Genomic DNA, 26,290 nt, shown 5'->3' on the forward strand with positions numbered 1-26,290 from the left:
TTAAGCTTCACTGTGTTGGTTCTCATCTAGTTCATTATCAGAACCTGGCATGAGTTAAGTACCGTATTTTTCGCTCTATAGGACGCACCAGACGATAAGACGCGCCTAGTTTGGGGGGGAATGAAACAAGGGGGGGGGGGAGATTCTGAATCCCAGAAGCCAGAACAGCAAGAGGGATCTGGCTTCTGGGATAGTCTCTTGCTGTTCTGGCTTCTGGGATAGCCGCTGAAGCCTCTCCTGGGCAGCGGGATGAAGGCTCCCCCCTGCCTGGAAGAGGCTGCGTGCGGGTAAGCTGCCCTCTGTACCTTCCCCCATCTCCTGCAAGAACCATGTGCTCTTTAAAGGGAGTGCGGTTCTTGGGGGCTTTTCTGGGAGGTGGGGGAAGGGACAGAGCCGCACACTCTGTCCCTTCCCCCCCACTTCCCACAAGAGCCGCGCGAAGCCTCCGCAGGGTAGCGGGCAGCCTTCGTCCCACTGCCCTATGGAAGCTTCGCGGGGGCAATCCAAAAGCCAGAATAGCTACAGGGAGCGCTGCGCAGTGCTTAGCCGCGCAGCCTGCATTCGCTCCATAAGACGCACACACATTTTCCCTTACTTTTTAGGAGGGAAAAAGGGAGTCTTATAGAGCAAAAAATACGGTACATCCTCTAGCCAGAAATAGAACTGCATACCAGCAGCATATTGATGACAGTGGATTCTAAAACTCAGGATGACCCCACTCAGCAGTTCCATGTAGATGTTAGATAGTGTGGGATGTAAAATTGACTCCTGTAGCATCCCGCTTTGGATGAAGCTAAACAGCACTTCATAAGCACCAGCTTCTGGAGATGGCTATCCAAGTAGGACTGGCACCACCACAAAGTGACAATCTACTCCCAACTCAGACAGCTGCTCCAGAAGGATACCAAGGTTAATGGTATCAAAAGCCACCAAGAGATGAAGGAGAATCGACAGGGTCACACTCCCTGCTTTTTCTTTCCTGATGAAGGTCATCTTACATGGCAGTGGTTTCCATGCCAAAATCAGACCTAAACCTTGTTTGAAATGGATCTAGAAAATCAGTCTCACCCAAGAGATCATAGATCTGGTCAACAACCACCTGCTCAAGAACCAAGCCCAGGAAGGGGACATTAGTGACCAGGCAACAGTTATTCAGATCTTCCTGGTCCAGGGAGAATTTCTTAAGGAATGATCTTAACGCTGCCTCCTTCAGGCAGCCAGGGACTGCCCGCTCTCATATGGAAACCCGTCCCTGGCTCAATGGGCCATTCCTTCACTACTCAATTTTATCAGCCATAAGGGAAAGGATCAAGACTACAAGTGGAGTTTATACAAGCACCTTATTCACATCCTTGAGCTGTACCAGCTGAAACTCACCCAACAAAAGAGGACCAGCGCCTCTTGAGATCTGTCTGCTGTAACAGAAGAGCTAAGGTCCCGACGGATGCAAGCGACTATCCTTGAAATGCTTTGCAAACAATCACAGCGTACCACTGCGAGTTCCAAAACCCCTTTGGGCCAGCATGTAGGAAAATCCCCACTGGACAGCATAAAGAAGATGCAGTGGAGACAGCAAAGTCATTCTTGTTTGCTAGCTCATGAGGCAAGGTAAAATGGGAAGCAAACAAAAAACATTGGTGCTAAATAGATTAGCCAAATTCTAATGCACCCCATCTCTTCATTTCTGGTAAAATAATCCATCTCTAAGATGTATCCCACATTACGGCCCTCGTGTCTAACTTTACTGGGCATTTCAGGATTGCTACTGTTCCTCCTTTCCTCTGCTCTCCTTCTTCTCCCTTATGCAATCCATCTTCCCAAACCCATCCTGACAGATGTTGCCCTCCTGGTGACGTCCAGTGCACACAGCCTATTGCATGAAAACTGGTTTTGTGGGTGACTGCAGCATGAGCAGTGACCCTACTAGCATCCCTGCTAAAAATACAACTTGTTCCTTCTGGCAGTGCTGGGATTTGCTTTCAGATAGGTATGTAGACTCACCCCCTGGATGCACTGTACTTTTGTACCCACTGGAGGGCATGGTGTAACCTTTTGTGCTCCTCACCGGGAAACAATTCAGAGGTGCAGGGCACCAGGTAAATCTTCTGTAAATGCATGAGCAGCAAGCATCCCAGTACCCTTGCTCCATTACTTCCCAGTAAAATACCTTTTTGGTCAACACACACAGCAATCCCTCCAGGCTTCTCCTTCTGTAGCTTATATAATTCTGCATAGGTCTACTGTAGATTTCACAAGTCTTGCTAACTGCAGCCCTTTGCCAATATAATTTGGAGATAATTACCATTGAATTCAGAAGGGTTTACTTGAACTACGCATGCATAGGAATGGACTGCATAAATGGCTTTCTGTTTCTAACACACGTAAAAGAAATCCAAATATCATTCATATGGCTATTTTAATTCAAATTGTAATCCCTGGAAATATGGCTGTTTAATTCGATTGGTGTGGTAGAAGCATACCGCTCTGCTCAAAGGTGACCACTTACACATCATATAGCTCAGTCAGTACAGCATGAGACTCTTAATCTCAGGGTTGTGGGTTGAAGCCCATGTTGGGCAAAAGATTCCTGCATTGCAAGAGGTTGGACTAGATGACCCTTGTGGTCCCGTTCAACAGTTAAGGAGGCAGTTTCTTCATGTGCTGGAGAGGGAAGTGTGGGGTAGATGGGGCCCGTCAACCTGAGAAGGTAGCAAATCTAGAAGAAGAACTCTGCTGCCTTGTGGGAGAAGACAAGGCTAAGGAGTAAATCCTGTACAAATCTGGAGTGGAGTCCTTGTACAGTGGTACCTCGGGTTAAGTACTTAATTTGTTCCAGAGGTCCATTCTTAACCTGAAACTGTTCTTAACCTGAAGCACCACTTTAGCTAATGGGGCCTCCTGCTGCCGCCACGCCGCCGGAGCACGATTTCTGTTCTCATCCTGAAGCAAAGTTCTTAACCCGAGGTATTGTTTCCAGGTTAGCAAAGTCTGTAACCTGAAGCGTCTGTAACCTGAAGCGTATGTAACCCGAGGTACCACTGTACAGCTCCTTCTGGCAATTCCTGCAGCCAAGCTGGTGCCAAACCTTTGGACCACATCAGCAAGGCTGAGAGGAGGGTCTTGTCGTCTGGGCAGCCCAGGACCTCCAGACACACTGGCCAGGCTTGTGCCCTAAGGAGGTAACTTCAGTGATGCTAATGCAGAAAGCAACAATGTGGAAGGCAGCAGTTACCGGTCTCTGCAGCCACAGCAGGTGCTGTGATTCTCCAGCAGTTTGACTTCACCCCTGGAGGCACACTCCATTGTCTCTTGAGACAGACAGATGCCAACAACTGGAATAGTGATTGCATGGGAATATAAAAGACTTATAAGGTTTCTAGGGTTGCCATATGTCCAGATCTTCCCAGACATATCCGGAATACTGTAGTCGGCAGCAGTGTCCAGGTGGGAATTGGGAAAAATGTCCAGGAAAATCTGGACGTATGGCAGTTTTATGTTGGCAGTGCCGTTTTTCCACACAAATGTTCAAAAACGGCATTATTTCAAGATTTTGACCTAAAAAGCTCAACAACTTTGGGCAAAAATGAAATAAATAAATGCTCAACAACTTTTCCAGATTTTCACTGTTTGAAATATGGCAACCCTAGGCTTCCCAGCATCCTTTGATAAGACTGTAGACCAAAAGGGCATGGGTTGGTTAAACAAATGAGCAGTAGAATATTTGTCCTTCCTACTTTACAAAATACGCAGTGTCCCCTGACCAATATTAATTGCCTGACACTTTTCTTTAAAAAGCTTGTCCATTTCCCACCTATTATCAGTTTCCAAGCTAAGGTATTGCAACAACTCTAAATGAGCTTGTATTTAAATAAATTAATGTATGAGGGAGAGCAAGGGAGGACTGTCTAGGTGGGGTGGCAACTCTTAATTTTACGTGACTGCCGAACTTAATATTTTTTCTCGTGCAATCTCTTTTTTGCTAGTCGTGCATGGTTAATCTGACTTCGGTTAAATAATGGGAACCAATATTAAGAAAGAAATCCATAAGCATCTAATATATAAAAGCGATGAGCGTAAGCAGCTTGGGCTCATAAGAAATTAATCATGCTAGATGAACTACTCAATCACTAAAGAAAACTTAATTGCAAAATGAGTGTGTCGGAGAAGTTCAGCGACTGTGATGAAGTGGTGTTTAGAGAGAGTATCTGTTACCATGCGCCACAAAAGCTTACCTGAGATATTAATTCTAATTGGCTCATATAGATGCATATTTAGAGCATCTGAACATTGGCTAAAGGGCTGCGTTGCAACAGGCATGGCCACTGCCTTGAAAAAAAGGGTTGCCAAGGAGCCGCAAAGGCTGGCCCAAGCCAAGGCTGCCTTTCCACCATTAACTAGCTAAAAGAGGGAAAGATGTGGGAGGGGCTGCAAGCTTCAGTGAAGCTGTGGAAGCAATATGCAGGGTGAGGGATACTTTACGTAAGGAGAGGAAGGAAACAACATTAAACTAGGGAAACATACCGGCTATAGAGAAAATATCTCAAATGCTGGATATGCAAGTTCTGAATGGGTTTAGTGGAAGTTACAAAATGTCTGTGGTTAATTGTGACGGAAATGGAATGAGGATGTGACAATGGTGAACTAAAGTCAGATAAACAAATTCCTACTCCTGCCTCTAAATTAGGATCTGGGTCTTTTTCAACTGGCCATCGCTCATCTGACCTATCCTTGTATGTTTCCATGTTCCCTCAGTCAGAGGAAGGGCTGGCCAGTTCTGTAAGAGTTTCCAGTCAGGGCTTGGCTGTTCTGTTTGCTGCACGCTCGGAACATCTGTGCTTATAATAATGAGCTCCACCCATTAACGCAGCCTTTCTATGGACTCATATATATTACTCCATGTGAAATGCCACTGGCAAGAACATGTATGAGGCCTGGTCTTCTCGAGGCAGTTCTGTAGCACGGTGTAACTCGGACTTCTCTAAAGCGTTAGGAGGATCCTGTGCTGCTGCGGTTGCTGCTGTATTAACTAAGCCATGATCTGGCTTGGCATTATGTCCAAACTCAAACTTGTGGTTTGTTGCACTCCAGACAAACTATAAGCTATAACCAAGGGGAGATGAACCACAAGCCCAGATTTGCATAGAGTTGTGTAGTGTGGCTGCAGCAGAATTGGGAGAGGAGCACAGTGGAACCAGCATGTTTCCACTTAGACCTTCCACTTGTTCCTTGTGAACTGCGCCATTTTGTCCTCAGGCACCAGGGCCGAAACTACACATTGCCTTAGTTATGTATTTGTTCCTTTAAGTACAGTATTTGGTGCTGTTGTTTTTTTACACGAATTGCCAGTGTAGGGCCTCTGATGTGAATTGGGATCCTGAGGCAGGGGCTTTAATCTGCCCCTCAGTATGATCCTGATCAGGGGCCCCACACTGGCAATTTTTATTTAAAAACTCTAAACTTAAAGGCACAGCTACATATCTAACAGTACATGTACTCTGCCCCATAGTTTCTGAATGGCAAAACATGAGGGATGAATTAGAAAGCCCTGAAAGAAGAATGATCCAGATGGCGAGGTTGCTGGCTGATAAAATTTTATGGAAATAAGATGTTTTAGTCTGACCGAGGGATGCCCATTCCAGTTTATGACAATTCTATTCCAGAAGTATCTAGAGTGTTAAATGCCAAGTAATGAGAGACTGTCGGAAAGTACCAAGTAGGAAATAACGAGGTGGAATAAAATGCAATTGCTTACTTTCATTCTGAAGGCTGAAGTGCAAATCTCTGCGATAAATTAGATTGCGAGTTTAGTCTCCTGGGGAGGATGTGGCATCGTCCTCTTGTGGGTAATAGAAAAGTAAAAAGGACAACACATTAGAAAAATAGCATGCTTAAGGGACAAAACAGTCCTGGCTGCTGTGAAGGGAAAGGGCAGTGGGGAAGAGGGATGGGAGCCGCAGACGCTTAATAGTTCTCTTCTGTCTCCAATTTCAGTAATTCTGCAAAATCCCCACTAATAGGGCTAAGCCACAGAGCGTTGGCTAACAATCCATAGCACTCTGCCTGCTTCACAAAGCATTCTAAAGCATTTTAATTTACAGCTGAGAATTAAATAATCGGTTCTTTCTTTTGTTCCTCTGAAAATATTCCCCCTCACCTTTCTTTTCTATTTCCTCACTTTCATCTATTCCCGTCATTTTCACCTCTGCTCAGACCTGTGCACGTTTACTCAAATGTAAGCAAATTAGGTACAGTGAAGCTTGCTCCCAAGTAAATGAGCATGGGGTCGGACATCTACATGGGAGTAAGAAATATGGAACGGGTGGGACTCACTTCTGAATAAATACAGATTGTGCGGTCCACCTCTTAAATATTGTATCACGTTTTAAGAATTTAAAGCAGTGTGTTCTTGAGCGGGTAACGCAGGGAGTGCGGAATTGCTGCTGCCAAAGCTTGAGATACGGCTTTCTGACCATGTTGCACATGTGTTTGCTTGGCACAGCATAAGCTTCAGCGTAAATAATTACTTTTCTTAAGAACATGACTGAGCCAAAGAAGTTCTTGCATCCTTACTCTTTAAATATTTATAAAATGACTGCATTCCCCTCTTTGCAAATGTGCAGCTCCTGCTAGTAGATTTGCCACAGTGATTAATGGGTATGTGCGTGTTTGCGCATCACTTCCTTCAGGTGCACTTTTCCCTGAGGAAAGGGGAGGGGGTAGCCTTTCTTTAAAAAAATAAATCCCAAAAGAAAGCCATTATTCAAATATCTATAGCTTTCTGAAATTGCCTCCTTCCACTGAAATTGCCTCCTTCCAATTGCTGTCTCCTTCAAAAGGGATGGAAAACATTTTCTTATGCCCTATAATTCCTCCTGCTGCTGTTTGCTTATAAATCAGAAATGCATTTCATTGTCAACAATCCTGCCCCCCCCCAAAGCAGAACTCCTATTTTGCTACTGCTAAAATGAAGAGATTGCTGGGATCTGAATCATTGTGAATTGTCAAGGTGTCTGACTCTGACTTAGCCCTCCAGCACTGGCTCTTTTTTTTAATATCCCGCTACTGCAGACTATATTGGTGGCCAGACAGCTCTTGAAATTCCATTGCCATAAACTCCAGCTCCTTGATATATTTACTTAAGAGGTACCACAAAACAGCCACAAGCTTATGTCATGGGCTGCAAAGAGCTAGTATCTGTAGAACTAATGGATCGAGTCAGATTCAGCACTGGGTCGGGACTGAGCAATGCTGAACCGATAGGGCATTTACAGCAGGTCTTAAAGATAGTACACAGCAGAGAGAGAAGAATGGGCAGCGTCTTGCTTCGGATCTGGAGCCAACAAATTGTCTCAGAAGAAACACAAAATCTGCAAAACAGTTTGAGATACATTCCTTTATAGCCTTTGACAGGGAGATTCACATTCAGCTTTGGAATATTTATATAAAATATGTTGATGGGCCTCATTCCACTTTCTGCTGGACAAAGGTCCATTGGTTGGATTCCTCCTGTTCCATCAGCGGAAGCTCCATTGGACAAGTACTTACACTTTTGCAGTGGGACTTCCCATCTCCTCCTCCCTCTGGGTTGTCTCTGCAGCTCCAGAATTGCCTCTGTGGGGTTGGGAGAACCCCCCAGAACAGAGCATGGGGGAGGAGAGGAAGGATTGTTTTGTTTGGCAAGCGAAATTTAACATTTGTTGAACTCCACCTCAGGTTTTTACACACAAACACATAAATGCAAGGTGTGACCAGAAAGTTAAGTGAATCGTCACAGAAATCAGACAATGAGAAATATCTGAACATACATACCTTACAGGCCTTCAGAGTAAGCCCCCTCTGATACAATGCACCATTGACAACGTTTGTAGAACTGTTGAAAACATCTGGAGAAGTTCTTTTTTCGTATTGCGTTCAGTTCCCGTGTCACAGCAGCTTGGACGTGTGAAATGTTGGAAAATCTGTGCCCTTTCAGTGCAGATTTCAGTTTTGGAAAAAGAAAGAAATCTGGTGGGGCCAGATCGGGAGAATACAGAGGGTGGGACAACTCATTAACCTCAGTAACAATTTCATTCAGAATATGCAATTCTTCCGCCATCATTCAGACAGTCAAACGCCAATCCCACATCAATAACTCACGAACTCTGTCGACATTTGCAGCCGTTCTGCTCGTCAATGGTCTGCCAGACCGAAGGTTGTCTTTGATAGTTTGCTGCCCTTAACGGAAATGCTATAAGCCACTCATACACTGTCTTTCGAGTTACAGCTTCATCCCCATACACAATTGTGAGCATTTCGTGGGTTTCCAAAGCCGATTGTATGTTCGAATATTTCTCGCTGTCCGATTTCTGTGACCATTCACCGAACTTTCCTGTCACACCTTGTATGTTCAGAAGGGTATCCGTTTAAATCTGCTCACCTGGAAGCTGGTTCAATCAGGGCTCCTCAAATGTTCTGAAGCGAGACCCACTTTGAGATCTGAGGAAAATTTACTCATCCTTATGGGACCCACTTGTAAACTGAACCTCATCTTTCAAACCCTGCTTTCCAGCTGCAAATCGGAGTGCCTTTTCTAATACCAATTTGCCTGTTCACTGAGATTATTGGGCTCGCCTCCAGGTGCTCCTACCTGCAAAGGCTAGTTGACTGGCGACTCAGGCTAAGCTTTCTCTGCTGGCTCCGTGATCACGGAATAACCTTTCTAGAAATAGTAACTCAGCATCTCCTCTTCTGTCTTCTAGGTGTCGAGATAAAGCTGTTTTCTTTTCCCGAACGTTTAGTGAATGACATTATGACAGTATCCTACTCTATTGCCGCTGCAACATTTAATTGGATCTTTTTATGTGGATTATATTGTGAAATGGTTTTTATTGATTTTGTAAGCCACCTTGAAGGCTTGGTATTGGAAAGGCAGGATATAAATGTTTTGAACAAATATATAAATCAACCCATTTCTGTACCTTTTCCCCCCTCCTTTTAAGAAGAATAAAACAGTTCCATGAAGGAAGTAAAGCAGGAAGTAAAGGCTTTCAAGCTTCCTCTTGGGAGTTCATGAGGACTAGTCAGCTTGCTTCCAGGTGCTCTTTCTTCCCTGGAGAGTCTGTTCTGCAAAGAGTGCCACAGGGTCACGCTGAGGGAAAGACAACCACTTCATCTTTTATACTTAACAATTGGCTCCTGCTGTTAGGATGTGGAAAGCGGCTAGTATACACCTCTCATCAAGCAGACAAATAAATTCATCTTCCCAACCTGGCCCCCGTGTATCAGTAAAATTCTGACTAGGTCTGCCCAGCATTTGGGATGTTTTACATGAAGGCAAATGTGAAGCAAGACACCTGGCAAAGTAAGGATGTGGAGTACATTGGAGTGCGATTACTCTTCTTAAATGCTGTTGCAGTGGGGAGGATGTGCAAATAACTATAGTCTTCTGTCACTCATCTGCTTTATAAATACCTGTGGCTGCTATATGTGTGTGTGTAGTGGCTTGTGTGATGTGGCAGAGCTGCAGGGTGGTGGCAAAGTTGGAGCAACTGGATCTCCTGGCGTTTGTTCTTGGAGCAGTTGGGTGGGGAAGGCAAGGGGTATCTAAATGTCTTCCTTCCCCCATGTATCTTCCAATAACAAGCATCGTCCCAGATTGCAATCCAGAAACCCATAGTCAACAGCACCTTGGCAAATAGCAGTTTAAGGAAATCTCTTCTTCCCCCACCCTAGGAAACAAAAACCCAGTGGCAAGTATTTCACGAACCAAACAATTTAGAAAATCCAGTCATGGTTCTCCTGCATAATGTGTAGTTTTGACCCTGGAAGCACAACCACCCTTTTTGTTTTAGACCCTTACAATAAATTAAAAGGATTAGAAACCCCAATTTCAGCCAGAAGCAGGTGCTGAAAGGGCAGTGAATATCCTCCCTTATATGTACAGCCTTGATTGCAATTATGAAAAAAGTGATGGAAAGTGTGTGAAAGGGTAACAAATCCATGTCAAGTGATCCTTAAGTCTGCATATTTCTATTTATAAAAATGTTTCAGGAAGAAAGAGAAACACAAAGATAGAGAAAGTATAAATACCATGGGGGGTGTACACACTGTCGATCAATAATGATAAAATCAGTCAAGTCTAGTCTTTCAAAGTTGTATCCAGCTGTGCTCCTCCACTGATGGAAGCCTCTTGGATCCAGTGGAGGAATGAAAGGGTGTGTGTGTGTGTGTGTGAGAGAGAGAGAGAGAGAGAGAGAGAGATTTTCACTGATTCTCCCTTCCCTCTGTATCCTTCTGCATCTAAAAATTTACTTCAGAGGGTGGGAGGCATCTGGAGGTAGGAGAAAGGCGGACTGCCTCCTTCTTTCTGTTCATGGAAGCAAAGAGCCTTTCACCAGTGGAGGGACACAACTGGATACAACCCTCAATATGTACATCTAGTTTGTTGCAGAAATCAACAGAACCTTTCTTTCTCCTTTTGGAGGCGGTTGTTCTTTTGTCTCTCTCTCTCTTGTGAGTGCTGTGTTTATCCATTCTTTGAAATAACAATTCTATGCCATTCCGTACTTGCTCGGCCAGTGATTCACAATTGAGGGGACAGAACTGCGTATTGCCTGAGCACACACAACCCAAGCATTGTTTGCCACTTAACAGTGATGAGGAGGCAGGGGAGATTTGGGGGCAGAAGTTGCTTAACCTCCCTCCTCTACTAATAATATTCCTACACATCCCCTCCCCTAAGTGACTTTTCCTTCTCAGCTGGGCTGCTATTTCTGGTCTGAGAGCTGACTGGCAGAAAATGAGGAAATACAGTTGGGAAGGGAGCGGTTTCAGAGAATAGTTATGGATAAAGAAATACTTATGTACAGTGGTACCTTGGGTTAAGTACTTAATTCGTTCCGGAGGTCCGGAACATGAAACTGAATTCTTAACCTGAAGCACCACTTTAGCTAATGGGGCCTCCTGCTGCCGCTGCGCCGCCAGAGCACGATTTCTGTTCTCATCCTGAAGCAAAGTTCTTAACCCGAGGTACTATTTCTGGGTTAGTGGAGTCTGTAACCTGAAGCGGATGTAACCTGAAGCATATGTAACCCGAGGTACCACTGTACTCCCTACCCATGGGTCAATGTTTCTTTGCAAGCATCCCCTGCATTAGTGTTACAAGGCAAAGATGGGGGTTGCCTTTCAGCAGAGAGTTCCGAAGGTGCTTTTAAGTAGAGACCTCTAAGAACTTGAAAAGAGGCTGCTGGTTCAGGCCACTGGCTCCAGCATCCAAATGTCTGGGGGAAACCAGCAAGCAGCTTCTAGCCATATTCATGAAGTTAACTGAATAACCTTGATAAAATCTGTGTCTCTCCTCCTGCCATTTCCACCAACTGGTATTCAGAAGCGTTACAATGGTACCTTGGGTTACGAACTTAATTCGTTCCGGAGGTCCGTTCTTATCCTGAAACCGTTCTTAACCTGAGGTACCACTTTAGCTAATGGGGCCTCTTGCTGCCACTGTGCCGCCACCACACAAATTCTGTTCTCATCCTGAGGTAAAGTTCTTAACCCATGGTACTATTTCTGGATTAGCAGAGTCTGTAACCTGAAGCGTCTGTAACCTGAGGTACCACTGTACTTCCTCTGACTGTGGAGGCAGGGCAGTGGTATGGTGGCTAGTAGCCATTAATAGTATTCTCCTCCATTAATTTGTCTAATCCTCTTTTATAGCCACCCTAGTTGGTTGGCAAGGGAGTGGGCGGTGCTGTGGTCTAAACCACCAAGCCTCTTGGGCTTGCCAATCTCAAGGTCAGCAGTTCAAGTCCCCATGATGGGGCGAGCTCCTGTTGCTCTGTCTCAACTCCTGCCAACTTAGCAGTTCAAAAGCACACCAGTGCAAGTAGATAAATAGGTACCGCTGCAGCAGGAAGGTAGACAGCGTTTCCATGCTCTCTGGCACTTGTCACAGTGTCCTGTTGCACCAGAAGCTGGCCACATGACCAGAAAGCTCCAGGTTGGAGAAGCCTGCTTTTAAGTCAGCAGTCCTTAGTACTTCGCATGTGCCATGTTTCTACGTGGAGATAATCTCCTTTGAAGGAGGGGAGAAGCCCAGTGTTTTCCCCCACAATTGGATATGTTTGGAAGATGTAGCACACACAACAGTTTCTAAATAGGACAAAAAGGACATGGTGATGTTTAGATTTGTGATGCTGGACATTTCCTACATCCAAGCAGCATTTTTTAAACAAACAAATTTCAGGTTTTAGTTTTCCTGGAGAAAAAGCAGGAGCCCTTTCTGCCTTTAGCTATTTATGCTACAGTGGTCTCTCCAGCCCAGCTAGTCCTCTATTCACTGCAGGCATAGTGGAAAGATTATTTCCTACAGCAACCAGAGCCGAGACTGGTGGTGAAGAGAGCAGCAGACCTGCTAGACTTCTCTCTGCCGTGAACCTCTTTAGGAATCCATCCGAGTGAGCATCTGGCAGTGCTGTTTTTAAATTCATGTCCTGCTTCAGGCTTAAAATGACACAATCCCTTTTTGAGCACTGTCCACAATCTGAGCTGTGCATGTCCTAAAATATTTTTTTAAAGAACTGAGCTGAAAGATATTTGTAAGTGATATGATTGTGACAGCAAATGAACAAGATAAACTCTTGGCTCCACCTTCTTCCTGATGTCAGAGGTTGTGGAAAACAGTTGCAGAGATTCAGGCATCAATCTCGTGTGCATTTACAAGGGAGTATAAGCTTAATTGAAGTCAGTAAGACTCTTAGATGCTAGAGCTTCTTTACTCATTTGTAATGTAGGGTGGGTGGGTTATTTTAGCAGCTCTATATTTTGATTATCATTTTTGCACATTATTATTATTATTATTATTATTATTATTATTATTAGTATTATTTTATTTTACAAGTGAGATCTGTAACAAACTGTTGCAGTGTGGAGTTTTCAATTCAGGGTTCCAGCCAGCCAGGCATACCTGGTTTTCCTGAATACTCCATTCCATTCTCCCCATTTCACCTGCAATACCTCAAGGACTACATCTCCCCATAGAAACCAACTCAGACTCTGCATTCATCACCTGAGGCCCTTCTTTGTGTCCCTCCTCCACGTGAGGTCCAGAGGGTGGAAACACGAGAATGTGCCTTTTCTGCACTGGCTCCCCGTTTGTGGAATGCTCTCCCCAGGGAGGTGCCTTCTTTATATATATTTAGGCGCCAGGCAAAAACATTCCTCTTCAACCAGGCGTTTGACTGATTAATATTCTACAGCCTTTTAAAAGTGCTTATGGGAGGGGAGAGGGCTATTGTTTTGTTTTGTTGTGTTTGTTTTAATTGCTTTTTTGTGTTTTTATCTTGCAATTTTCTCTTCTGAACTGCCCTGAGATCTTTTGATTAAGGGTGGTATATAAAGCTAATAGGGGCATGGGTGGCGCTGTGGGTTAAACCACTGTGCCGCTTGGGCTTACCGATCGGAAGGTCGGCAGTTTGAATCCCCGCGACGGGGTGAGCTCCCGTTGCTTGGTCCCTGCTTCTGCCAACCTAGCAGTTCGAAAGCACGTCAAAGTGCAAGTAGATAAATAGGTACCACTCTGGCGGGAAGGTAAACGCCGTTTCTGTGTGCTACTCTGGTTCGCCAGAAGCGGCTTAATCATGCTGGCCACATGACCCGGAAGCTGTATGCTGGCTCCCTCAGCCAATAAAGCGAGATGAGCGCCGCAACCCCAGAGTCGGTCATGACTGCACCTAATGTCAGGGGTCACTTTACCTTTACCGTTATAAAGCTAATAAAAATAATAATAATAGCCAGCAATTGTGGACCACTGAGAATGCTCAATCCTCATTAGATTCTACCCCCCCCCCTTTTTTTTTTTTTTGCAAACATTGGGATCCCCTGCCCCTACAAGCCTATTGACACCTTCCATTTCAGCTGCATAAATATCTATGCTTGAAGAATGAGTCTGCCATTTGTTTATAGGTTGACATTCTCAAGAATACTGGTATGTTAAATGGAAATGTTAGTGTAAGAGTCAGTGTTGAAGACTACAGGGCGGATTGTGCATATTTAACAATTCTATGCGTGCCTAACCATCCATTCCTCTTCCCAGGGAACTTTGTGGAAGTGTAATTCTGTGAAGGGAATAGAGGTCTCCTAACAACTCTTGGTGCCCTTAACAAACTACAGTTCCCAGGATTCTTTGGGAGAAGGCGTGACTGATTATAGCGGTATGACGCTGCTTCAATTGTTTAGGGTTGACGGGGATCTATGGAGGATGCAAAATGATGGCCAGCAGGAGTGCCAGCTTGAATATAATAAATGGGAGGGGGGAGAGTAAGCCCCACACTGTAGCATTGATCACATAATGGGATGCATGCACGTCATTTGAATGGCAATGCCCATCAACTTGGGGGGGGGGGTTAGGGTATTTTATTGAGGGGGCGAAGGGAGTTGGCTCCTAAGATGGCCAGGCTGCTAACACTGGTGCTGGGGTAGGGGGAGAAGTTAGGAAAAAAGAAATAAGCTGTGAAACTGCCTCTGGTAATAGCGAGTCCCATCTTTTGGATGATTTCTCCTCCCACTGAAGAAATCTGATGAAAAAATTCCCTGCAAGTTCTCTTCCCTCAAATAGCATTAGGGAATTTTGAGAGTTGTGCATAGCTCAGCTGTTCTTGATCCTTTCCACACATTGGCCTGGTAGGAGCTCATGGACCACAATGTGAGAACCTCGGCTCTAAACTCTCTTTCTTAGAAATCCTGTTACAACTCACACCCTTAGAGTGGCCATCCCCATACCTGGTATTTCATACTGCCAACTTTAATTAGCCCTGGTCAGCGTGGCCAATGGTTAGGGCTGATGGGCGTTGTAGTCCAAAAGTCTGGTGGGAAAGGCTGCTCTAGAGATCCAGGTTGTAACATATATCTAGTTGAGATCACGACTGCTGGAACTTTGTGGAAAAGGATATGTAGAAATTCAAGACTTTTAGTTTTCTTTTCTTTTAGTTTCTGTTTTCTTTTAGTCACTGATTACTAGTTGTTTAGCAGAACATTCTAGAAATCCTCTCTTTAGGGCTCTTTCCAAGCCACAAAATTTTTCTCTAGGGTTTAGAGCCAGTGTGGTGTAATGGCTAGAATGTTGGGCTATCTCTTGGGAAACTAGGGTTCGGATATCCACTCAGCTCACTGGGTAACCTTGGGCCAGTTACTTTCTCTTAGTGCAACCTGCCTCACAGGAATGTTGTGAGCATAAAACGTGGAGGAGAGAACCATGTGTGCCTCTTTGAACTCCTTGGAGGAAAAGATGGCATAAAAATGTAGTAAGTAAGTACATAATAAATTTCTGGTGACAATTTGGATTACAAATTGTAATGCATTTTTTTTTTTAAAAAAAACAAACTTGCCTCTCTCTTAAGAATTTTTGTCGGTTCATTTGCAGAAAAGTACAGATACCATTGCCAAAATCCAAGCCTAGGTTTTTTAAGTGCATTGGGTTTTTTTGCAGGTACAATTTGTATGTGCATAATCATGCAATGTGCAGCGCAATCAAAGTAATTGCACATGCAAATTATGCATAAGAAGAGCTCTCCTAATGTGGGCTTTAATATCCACATACTGTTAACAAGAGAACTGAGCTGTGTGAAAGCAGCTTTTCTTATTTAATTTACATATTTATTTTCAGCTGTTGGCAATACATTCACAATGTGGTTTTTATTGAAAAAAATTGCTCTCTGGTGAGTCTTTCTGCACAGGGTACACAAAACACACCCGATCTTTTGATCTTGCTCTCTTGCTTTGAACAAAGCCCACGAAAACAGGAGGCTCTGCTGCTTCTACCTCTCAGCTTAGAAACAGAAGCCGGTAATTAATTCCGCAGTATACTGTTAATGCAGTGTTTCCCAACCTTTTTTGGGCAAAGGCAGACTTGTTTCATGAAAAAAATCTCGAGGCACACCACCATTAGAAAATGTTTAAAAAATTAACTCTGTGCCTATATTGACTATATATAAAGTAACTCTCTTTAATAGGAATCAAATAAACACAAAGATAGTATTTTATAATTACTTTATTATGAAATAGTAAGTAAACAGAAATATGAAAAATTATAAAATACTTTATTCAGTGCGCAACCTGGGCCTGTTTACCATGCGCACAACATCATCCAACACATGAACTAGGTCTGCTGGTAAAGTCTTGGCTACGAGGGCCTCACGGTGCAAAAAACAATGCGTAACAATCACATCTGGATTTCTTTCCTTCACTCTGCTTACAAAGCCTTTGAAACCTCCCTAGATATCATCGTCATTTGCATGCTGTTTCCATAGTTAAAAACCATGCTCGAGGCGGCTTACGACATGGCAATATTTACATAATTACCCAAATGCACTCATAAGAAACCGTATCAAAGCGCCCACAACGAAATTAAGCAATCCCCACACAAGTTATAACGAGATCTATAAAGAGTAGTTTAGTATCACGAACAGCAAGATGGACATAAACAAAATAAAATCTTGACTCTAACAAGCCCACCCGGCCTAAATCTCCTGCGCGCACCGATGCCCACGCAGGCATTTCCAGCAGCTCTTCCTCCTCCGCCTCTTTTTGCGTTGCCAGCAAAGAAGGAATGAGGAAGAAAAGGCGCAGCGGCGAAGAAGCGCGCCTTCTCAGAATGCCGCTGCTGCCCGAGGACTACATTTCCCAGAATGCCGCGGCCGCCCAGCCGAGATGCGCCCTGATTGGACGGCGTTGCTAAGCCGCTCGCGCCGGGGCTGAGTGTTCGGCAGAGGCGCGCGCCATAAGACGGGCGTCGCGCGCGGAGCCTGGCTCGGGTCGCCAATGCTGCGGGCGGACATGGCGAGCTGGGCGGGACTCGGGCGCGCGCTGGGCGCCTGCTGCCTCCTGGGCCTCTTCTGTGGCGCTGCGCTGCCCTTCTCGCTGCAGGGCGCGAACGAGAAAGCGCCCGCCTCCCTCCCACGGCACACCAGGCAACGTCTCGCGGCACACTAGTGTGCCGCGGAACACCGGTTGGGAAACACTGTGTTAATGCAAAGACTCTGAAACTCATACAGCTGCCTTCTAACCAGAAGGACAATTTTCGTATGAGGTCAGTTTTAAAAGCAGGCTATCAAGATAGACATTTCTGTTCTGATGCAGAATTTTTGAATCAATGGGAGAGAGGATCCCCTGTTCCCATGAATAGCACGATTTGTGTGGCACCTACACAAGTGACAGCTTACTCCTTCAATGTTTCCTCTTCCATCTCTTTGCCCTGATCTGTGGGAAACAAATTCTCCTGGCCAATTAAAACATGGCTATTTCTCTCTTTCCAAATCCATCTAAAAACAACTGAAACAGTTGAGAAGCGGGATCACGTATTCATTGTTTTAGACGTAAGATGAACATGTGAACTGTAAATTAACACGTGAACTGTTTTTGTTTCTGAGATGCAAGTTCTGCCTGTGGTGTTAAACCTGTGCTGGCCATGAGATTGTAACTTTCCTACAGTCCTTTCTCTACCGAGCAGCACCTCTTCAGTTCACACATGCCTGTGAGCTGCTCAATTCCTCCCCCCCTCCCCTTGATTAGTTGACACTGGATAACATGCAGCTTGAACGTGTAAACTCACACCACTGAAAACCCTTCTGCTTGTGGTGATGTGATAAAGAAGATCCATCCGTGGTGTTAGATCGGACAGTTCACCATCACATCAGGTGACAAGCATGTTATTAAGTAGATTTTTCTCTGCTCAGCTACATTTGTATATTCACTCCAGACCACCTCAAAGGCAAGTCTTGGGGTGGGGATTAAAATCAATAATCAGTGTGGGGATTAAAATCAATAAAAAGTGTAAAAATGTAATGGGGGGGAGGCTGGGTTTTTTTGTTTTAAAAAACCCAGCCCTTTTGGTATCATGGTATCACAGCAGGTGACCTGTAGGACAACACACACACACACAAAAATAACGACAATTTTTGAGATGTTTGCGGGGTATAAAAAAACCTATTGGATGTGGCCCGTAGGATAGTTCTCCCATGTGGAACGCTGCATATCTATGCAGCCACATATTTTTCTACCTCAAGAAGAAGAAGAAGAAGGAGGAGGAGGAGGAGGAGGAGGAGGAGGAGGAGGAGGAGGAGGAGGAGGAGTTTGGATTTGATATCCCGCCTTTCACTCCCCTTCAGGAGTCTCAAAGCGGCTAACATTCTCCTTTCCCTTCCTCCCCCACAACAAACACTCTGTGAGGTGAGTGGGGCTGAGAGACTTCAGAGAAGTGTGACTAGCCCAAGGTCACCCAGCAGCTGCATGTGGAGAAGCGGAGACGGTTCACCAGATTACGAGTCTACCGCTCTTAACCACTACACCACACTGGTTTAAGAGGACAATGATCTTCAAGCCTCCCCCCCCCCCCCGGCCAGGCACTGTATTCTACACGAATACAGAAAAGGATATCCCTGTCTTAAAAGCTGGTCGTCATGGAACCTTGCACCAACATTTATCTTCGGTGATTAATTTGAGTCAGGGCTTGCAGGGTTGACCCCAGAATCCGCTTTACAACCTTAGCTTCTCTCTGCCTAGACTAACACCAAAAGTCAGGTCCAAATTAGAAAAGGAAATAAATAACTAGGCTTTCAGAGAGCGAGGCAGAAAGAATATGTCATGTCTGAATTAATCTGTGTAATGTCAAGGAGATGTGTTACTTCTTTCTGTCCTCATCTATCCCAAGGATGTCTGATATGGATTTGTGATTCTGATACCACAAAATCAATTCTCTCCATTTTTCAGGCCTGGTGGGTCTTTTTGTTGTTGTTCATTTGCAGTCGCTGTTCGTTCTTTTCTTCCTGTTTTGCTTGTCATTATATATACTTATCTGAAAGCTTATAAAAAAATTATTGGTAGTTGCTGATACTGGACAGATTATGCCTGCTTGGGGGTAGAAGCGAATGACACAACATGATGATAAGCCTGCCATTTGTGATGCATCTGTTCACACTGATAACATTCAAACGATTCCTGGAATATACTCAGTGCTGCAAATTCTTTAGTCATTTGAGACATTTCTGGTCTATGATTATGCATATAAACTATTTAACTCTGGCCATGTGCGCAGGGTTCTTGGAATCTCTTCTAGCCGCACTAGTGAGAGGTTCAGAATGTATGACATGTGCCACTAGAGCCTGCAGGTGGGCTTATTCAGATTTATGTGTCAGCAAATTATAGATACAGCTTTGCAGCAATGAGTAGCTCACAGCAGAAGTAATAAGAACTAGGCTTTGAGTCAGCTTCTCAGATTGTTCAGAGAAGTGTAAGTTCTCTCTGTTTCCTCCCTCAGCTCTGTTTAGGGATATATGTGGACTGAACTGAGAGCCCACCGCCATGCCAAAGTCTCTTTGTGAGTGATCGGCTTCATGCTATTGCAGGTCCTTTCCTTTCCCCCTTTCCCCCTTTACACTGAAAATATAGGCAAAGTGATTTTTAAGAGTTTTGGTGGTCGTTGGAACATGCAGAGGATCCATGTACAGTGGTACCTTGGTTTACAAACTTAATCCAAACCGAAACCGTTCTTAAACTGAGGTGTGCTTTCCCTAATGAGGCTTCCCCCCACCGGTGCCCTTCCACCATTTGGCTTCCGTTTTTAGACCGAGGTAAAGTTTGCAAACCAAGACACTATTTCTGGTTTTGCGGAGTTTGTAAACCAAATTGTTCTTAAACCGAGGTACCACTGTTGGACTGGGTAGTTTCCTAAAGGTGCTAGCTTAGCCATATACTGGTCATAGAATATAGAACTTTAGAGTTGGAAGGGACCCTGAGGATCATCTAGTCCAGTGTTCCCCAAACTTGGGTCTCCAGCTGTTTTTGGACTACAATTCCCATCATCTCTGACCACTGGTCCTGTTAGCTAGAGATGGTGGGAGTTGTAGTCCAATTCCATGCAGTGCAGGAATATACAGTTGTCCCTCGCAGGGGGTCAACCTGCAACCCTGGCGTTATCAGCACCATGCTCTAACTAACTGAGCTACCCGTTACACTCTTCTTTTTTATGTTGTACTCTACTTACCTCTCTCCCACTTCCTTGATCATTACTTGTTTAAAATAAGCTGTGTAGTTGAGAATGATGTAGGCTGGCTGGTTGCTTTAGAGCACTGTGGCTTAACTCCCATGAAACAGACAGCTCTGGCAACACACAGGACTTGTACATACAGGGAATCTGGAGAGGATGGGCTGACTCTTGTGTCCAGCAGTGGCAACACACAGGACTTGTACATACAGGGAATCTGGAGAGGATGGGCTGACTCTTGTGTCCAGCAGTGACGGGCAGTTTCCCAGACCCCAGAACAAAAACCGGAAGGTTGTCTCCCCAGTAGGATCTGGGGTTCCTAAGCACAGTGGGGGAACTTCTGAGTAGTGGTTAGAGCAGAGAGTAGTGCTGTGCCATCTCACGGGGTGAGTGTGCTTGGAAACTTCTTGTGACAAGGCCATTTGGGTGTGGGGAGACTCTGAGCTTTCATTTTATTTTCATTGTTAAGTCTCTAGCCCTTATAGAGTGAGAATAATGAAGCAAAATGTGCAGGAACCCCTCTAACCAATTGCTTTATGAGAAATGAGCATGTCCTCACCTTCCAGTGTTGATAGTCAATGAATAAATTCAGAACAGTGATTGACAAGTGATATAGAGAAATCTGAGAACTCTCACAAACACATGAGGAAAAATCCCCAAATAGCTTCAAAATAAACCAGGAAGTTTATTTCTGTGGCGGGAAAGAAGTAGTATTCCCTGTGTGCCCCCATGGAAGTGGGAGATTTGCATCCAGTCCTATACAGACTTACCTAGGAATAAGTCTCACTGAACTTAATAGATATGGATAGGATTGGGTTGCACGTAGCTGCAATTTTTTCACCTCTATCTGCATCGTGGTAGGACTGACCCTTGTGGTAGAGTTTCCTTGGTAATAATTCAGTTTCCGTTTGGGAAATGTTTTCAACCTGAAATAAAAAATTTAAGGTCTTATATATATAATAAATGTTTATAAATGTACCAACCAAGCGTGTACATAGCTATGTGGACCACATGTCTGGAGCAGCACAGGAAGACTGCCCTGAAACCATTTTGACTCCCAAACTGACCAAATGTTTTCTCTGCAAGGAGGGAGGGGGTGAGGGAACCTTCCCATTGTCTGTAGACCACCTTTTCTGTGATTTGCTGTACAACAGCAAATTTCTGTTGTAGACCACCTTTTCTGTGATGCAGGTATGATGTTTGTGGGGGGGGGGTGTCTTGGGTTACACCCCTTCTGTGATGTATGTATGATGTTTCTGGGGGTGGTCTTGAGCTCCGGGGAAGGCAATTTAAAATGTCTATATAAGGGCAGACACACCTTGGTTCTGGGTCCTCCTCCTTTCCTGCGTGTGAGGAACACCCTGTTGCAACAGTTCAATAAAGATCAGGCTTACTAGCTGCTTTGCTTCTCAGTATTCTCTGGTTGGCCTCTGTTGTTTTCTCCTGCTGATGGAGAACCTACAAAGGGCTCTATAAGGGCTCTTGTGTTCCCCATAAGGGAATAAGGGCAGATTTTGTTTATTACAATCCAGAAACTGGTATCTGAATTAACTATACTGTTAGTCACTGTGGGATCTGTGTAAACATTTGGCCTCTGAATTTTTTGCTCATCAGTGCTACAATTTTGCCTGCGCTGCAGATATTGTTGCTGTTTCCATGTGTACTTAATAAGTAGATGTGACTTGGGGTGAATAACAGTGAAACACTTTGTTTATGTACGAAACAGCTTTCTTTTGTTTTCTTCCATCTCATACTTCTCATTCTTTTCTGTTGCAGGTTCTTAACCTGGAAAGAAGACTGTTGCCTCTGGACAGTAGAAGCTAAATCTTGTGTATGGCGTGGTTAAGGTTGCAACCCGTCAGCTCAGCCTTTCTCCGTTTTGGGCTCATTACTTTTGTCCTTTTTTTACATGGTCTGCAGGTGGACGCTGGCACGGGGGCAGATCCAGCCAGCATAGGACAAAACAGTACATGCTCAGGTTCCTCGGTGTGCAAGGAGGGTGTTATCTTGCCAATATGGTACCCAGAAAACCCATCTCTGGGGGACAAAATTGCCAGGGTTATTGTTTACTTTGTGGCACTGATCTATATGTTCCTCGGAGTCTCCATCATTGCCGATCGCTTCATGGCATCCATAGAGGTCATTACTTCGCAAGAGAAAGAGGTTACCATCAGGAAACCCAATGGAGAAACCACCACCACCACCATCCGAGTTTGGAATGAAACTGTTTCCAATTTGACCCTCATGGCTCTTGGTTCCTCTGCTCCTGAGATCCTCCTGACATTGATAGAGGTCTGTGGCCATGGATTCATTGCTGGCGATCTGGGACCTTCAACCATAGTTGGCAGTGCAGCCTTCAATATGTTTATTATCATAGCCATCTGTGTCTATGTCATTCCTGATGGCGAGGTGAGGAAGATAAAGCATTTGAGGGTCTTCTTTGTCACTGCGGCTTGGAGCATCTTCGCCTATATCTGGTTATACATGATCCTTGCGGTTTTCTCTCCAGGCGTGGTCCAGGTATGGGAAGGCCTCCTCACCCTGTTCTTCTTCCCTGTTTGTGTCCTCCTGGCTTGGATAGCAGACAGAAGGCTGTTCTTCTACAAGTATATGCACAAAAAGTACCGTACTGACAAGCACAGAGGCATTATCATTGAGACTGAGGGGGAGCACCCCAAAGGGATTGAAATGGACGGTAAGATGATGAACTCTCACTTTCTGGATGGAAACCTAGTGCCTATGGAGGGGAAAGAGGTGGACGAGTCTCGCAAAGAGATGATCCGGATTCTCAAGGATCTGAAGCAAAAACACCCAGAGAAAGACTTAGACCAGCTGGTGGAAATGGCCAATTACTATGCCTTATCTCATCAGCAAAAGAGCAGGGCGTTCTATCGGATTCAGGCCACCAGGATGATGACTGGAGCAGGAAATATCCTTAAAAAGCATGCAGCTGAGCAAGCCAAGAGGAGTGCTAGCTTGCATGAGGTGCGGCCAGAGGAACCAGAGGACTTTATCTCAAAAATTTGTTTTGATCCTTGCTCCTACCAGTGTCTGGAGAACTGTGGTGCTGTCCTCCTAACCGTCGTTCGGAAAGGAGGAGACATATCCAAGACAATCTATGTGGACTATAAAACGGAGGATGGCTCTGCCAATGCGGGGGCTGACTATGAGTTTACAGAAGGAACGGTTGTCTTGAAGTCAGGGGAGACCCAGAAAGAGTTCTCTATAGGGATCATTGATGATGACATCTTTGAGGAAGATGAGCATTTCTTTGTGCGCCTCAGCAACCTGCGGGTGGTTGAGACAGACGAACCTCCTCCGGAGCTCAATAACTTGCCATACCCCAAGGCCATGCTGGCCTCTCCTTATGTGGCCACTGTGACTATCTTAGATGATGACCATGCGGGCATCTTCACCTTTGAGTGTGACGTGATACATGTCAGTGAGAGCATTGGGGTAATGGAGGTGAAAGTCCTTAGGACATCTGGTGCCCGAGGTACAGTCATAGTCCCTTTTAGAACGGTAGAAGGAACAGCAAAAGGAGGCGGAGAGGACTTTGAAGATGCGTATGGGGAGCTGGAGTTCAAGAACGATGAAACTGTGTAAGTACCTTGCTTTAATTTCTTCAGAGGTCAACTATTTATTTAACTCCAGAATTTTCTTCCATCACAGGTAAACAAGGGCAACATGTAATGGACTGTCCTCTCTCCCTTCCCTCTAGTCTCCATACTTATCTCCCCCCAGGCAAGAACCCTACAGCAGGATCTGGGATTTTCTGCTCTCCTCCTAGGAATGAAGAAATATGGCTGCATTTTTCTTTAATGGCCTAATGGGAAAACCTTTGAAACTTTACTTGAGTATTGTTAAAATTGTGACAAGATTGAATTCCAAAATAAAATTGGGGTCTTGGTCTAGAGGAATATTCCCCAAGTTAATTGTCATTGACACATGCTATTATCAGATTGAATGAGTTATGGTTGTAGGACTAGATCCTTGGTCATCATACCCTGATCTTACTGGTTCATCTAATCAGTTACAAGATTCGGGTAGGTGTTGGTCTGGTGCAATCAAAATAAATTTAAAAATTGTCCAGTAGCACCTTAGAGACCAACTAAGTTTGTTCTGGGTATCAGCTTTTGTGTGCATGCACACTTCTTCAGATTCAATTTTTTAATTTTTTTTATCTAATCAGTTACTTTCTCCTCTGCTTCTTTCCAGCCCACAAATTAATCACTATTTCCCCCCAATAATGATAGTTCAGTTTGAGTCTGAGTAACACATTGGTTGCTTCAAGAGAGAGATAAAAGCTTCTAATTAGGTTTTAAGAAATATGGTAGGAAACCCAAGCAGTTTTCACGTGCTCCCCTGCAAATAAAATCCCTTTACATACCAAGGGATTTCTACCATCTTTGATGAGGCACATTGCAATTATTCCTGGGAACAAAATCTTCTGCTAGCCAAGTCTACAGCAGTGTACATTCCTCTATTAAGGTTTGGTAGCATGACCACCTCTGATCTACAGTTTAAATATTTTAGATAAAGTTGAAAGGTGGAAAAATCTGTAAGATGCCTTCAGTGTAATCATCTCTTTTAGCTTGAAGCTTAAAACAGACACAGCTTTATTAATCACACATTTAATTTGTTATACCTTCCTCTTTATAAAATACATGTTAAGGCAACCTCTCTAGTAGATCTATTATGCTGCTCTACTTGCCCTGCCTCTGTTGATTCCTCTGTCACTGTGAGGGTTTGTTAGGGAATGCAAGAGGAACAGACCATACTGAGCTAGGTGCTCCAATGGCCTCAGGAAACTTCCTATGTCCCCCTGGGCAGAGGCATTTTGCTCTTTCATTCACAATCATATAATTGCATTTTCTGTGACTGTCCAGTGACATCCCAGCAAAATGCACTATACATGTTAACATGTTCATGCTTGATTAATAGTTCTCTAATTTTCCATTATGGAAAAAGCCGATCCTTCAGGAGGAGATTCTGGATGCTGTGCCAGATTTTTTAAAAAGGCAAATGGAAACCTGTCATATGCAACCTAAAGACCACCTCTATTTACAAGAAAAGAGTGGTAAAGCGAAACAGCTACAACTGCAAGTTGTTTTCCTTTAGAATTCTAAGTTGTTCTTTTCCATGTCAGCACTAGGTTAGCTGCATTCACAAATGTCCCACACCGCCCCCCCCCCCCCAATTGATCTCAATCAAGTAGGTATACAGGAAAAAATTAAAGAGTCAGGAAATGGAGTTTGCTCTGTCCTGGAGATACTGCCTACCACTTAGGAGACAATGACCAGAGATGATGCTTTTCCTTAAGTGGCAAAAGTTTGTGTATCATTTAAATATTAAAAAAGGAAAGAAACCATGCTGAATCCCTAAAAATGTTTATCTTGGGCGGAATATGGGAATAAAAAGACCCCTGAATCAAACTTCAATTCTGTGGGAAGCAGATGGGATCCTGCTGCCGGGTCTTGCTTATTGCTTCTGTAATTCCAGTATGGTCAAAGTTTCCTCACCCATATTTAGGGAGGTGGGTTGGGAGAAATTATTTCTCTGTTGTTGGTGGATAGGTGATCTTCTGTGTAACTCTCTTGTTGAGGGAGTGTGGAATTGAGGGGAGTTCTAATTTCTGTGGCTCTGCAAGCGATCCAAATCCCACAACCCAGCTGTTCTACACAGGCGGGCTGGTACTGCCACCGGTGCCAACCCATTGATGGTGTGCAGCTTACATCACTGTCGCTCTGCCTCTGCAGGCTTCCTCTTAATAAGCATGGAACTGAGTTCATTTTGGCCACATACTAGCAGCTGTGTTGGCTTGTGTGGTGGTGGACACGGTGGTATCCTCCTGTCAGCAGTGTCTCCAAGCTCATTGCATGGGATGGGGCAAGTTGAGGTGGCAATGAGGTCCCAGCTATGCACAGACCTGTGAGGTCTGCGCCCTGGTGCTCCCCCCTTAAGCAGTCCCATCCACCATATTGGGTTGGGGCCTATGGAAGATCCACTAGCCTCACCCAACAGCTATAATTCTGCTGTCATCTGCTCTGTCCTATCAGCTTCAGAGCTGATTGACAGGTAGCTGTGAGGTCTAGGACAGCAGTGCTCAAGCCTCTACAGATCCTATGTACTTTATCCTTTCTCAGAGAATCCTGCCTTCTGGTGAGGAGTGCTAGGCCACTGGAGAGCATCCAGGCCACTGGAAGAATTTCCCTCTGCCCCTGCTCCTTGTTGACGTGGGCCTCAGGCAGCCCTTCTCATATCCCTCTTATTCCA

At 44.6% G+C, this 26,290-nt stretch overlaps 1 protein-coding gene across 4 annotated transcripts in view; it reads left to right on the top strand.

The window, feature by feature from the left end:
* Nucleotides 1–26,290, top strand: part of SLC8A3 (solute carrier family 8 member A3) — a 164,909-nt gene that overhangs the window by 19,466 nt on the left and 119,153 nt on the right. For all 4 annotated transcript variants that reach the window (XM_028725148.2, XM_028725121.2, XM_028725137.2 and 1 more), the window contains exon 2: nucleotides 21,791–23,616. In XM_028725148.2, the coding sequence (XP_028580981.2) occupies nucleotides 21,848–23,616 (1,769 nt within the window). In that variant the 5' untranslated portion in view covers nucleotides 21,791–21,847. The remainder of the gene's footprint in view (nucleotides 1–21,790; nucleotides 23,617–26,290) is intronic.

This window comes from Podarcis muralis, chromosome 1 (genome assembly GCF_964188315.1).
Source record: "Podarcis muralis chromosome 1, rPodMur119.hap1.1, whole genome shotgun sequence".
In the NCBI taxonomy this organism is placed as follows: Eukaryota; Metazoa; Chordata; class Lepidosauria; order Squamata; family Lacertidae; genus Podarcis; species Podarcis muralis.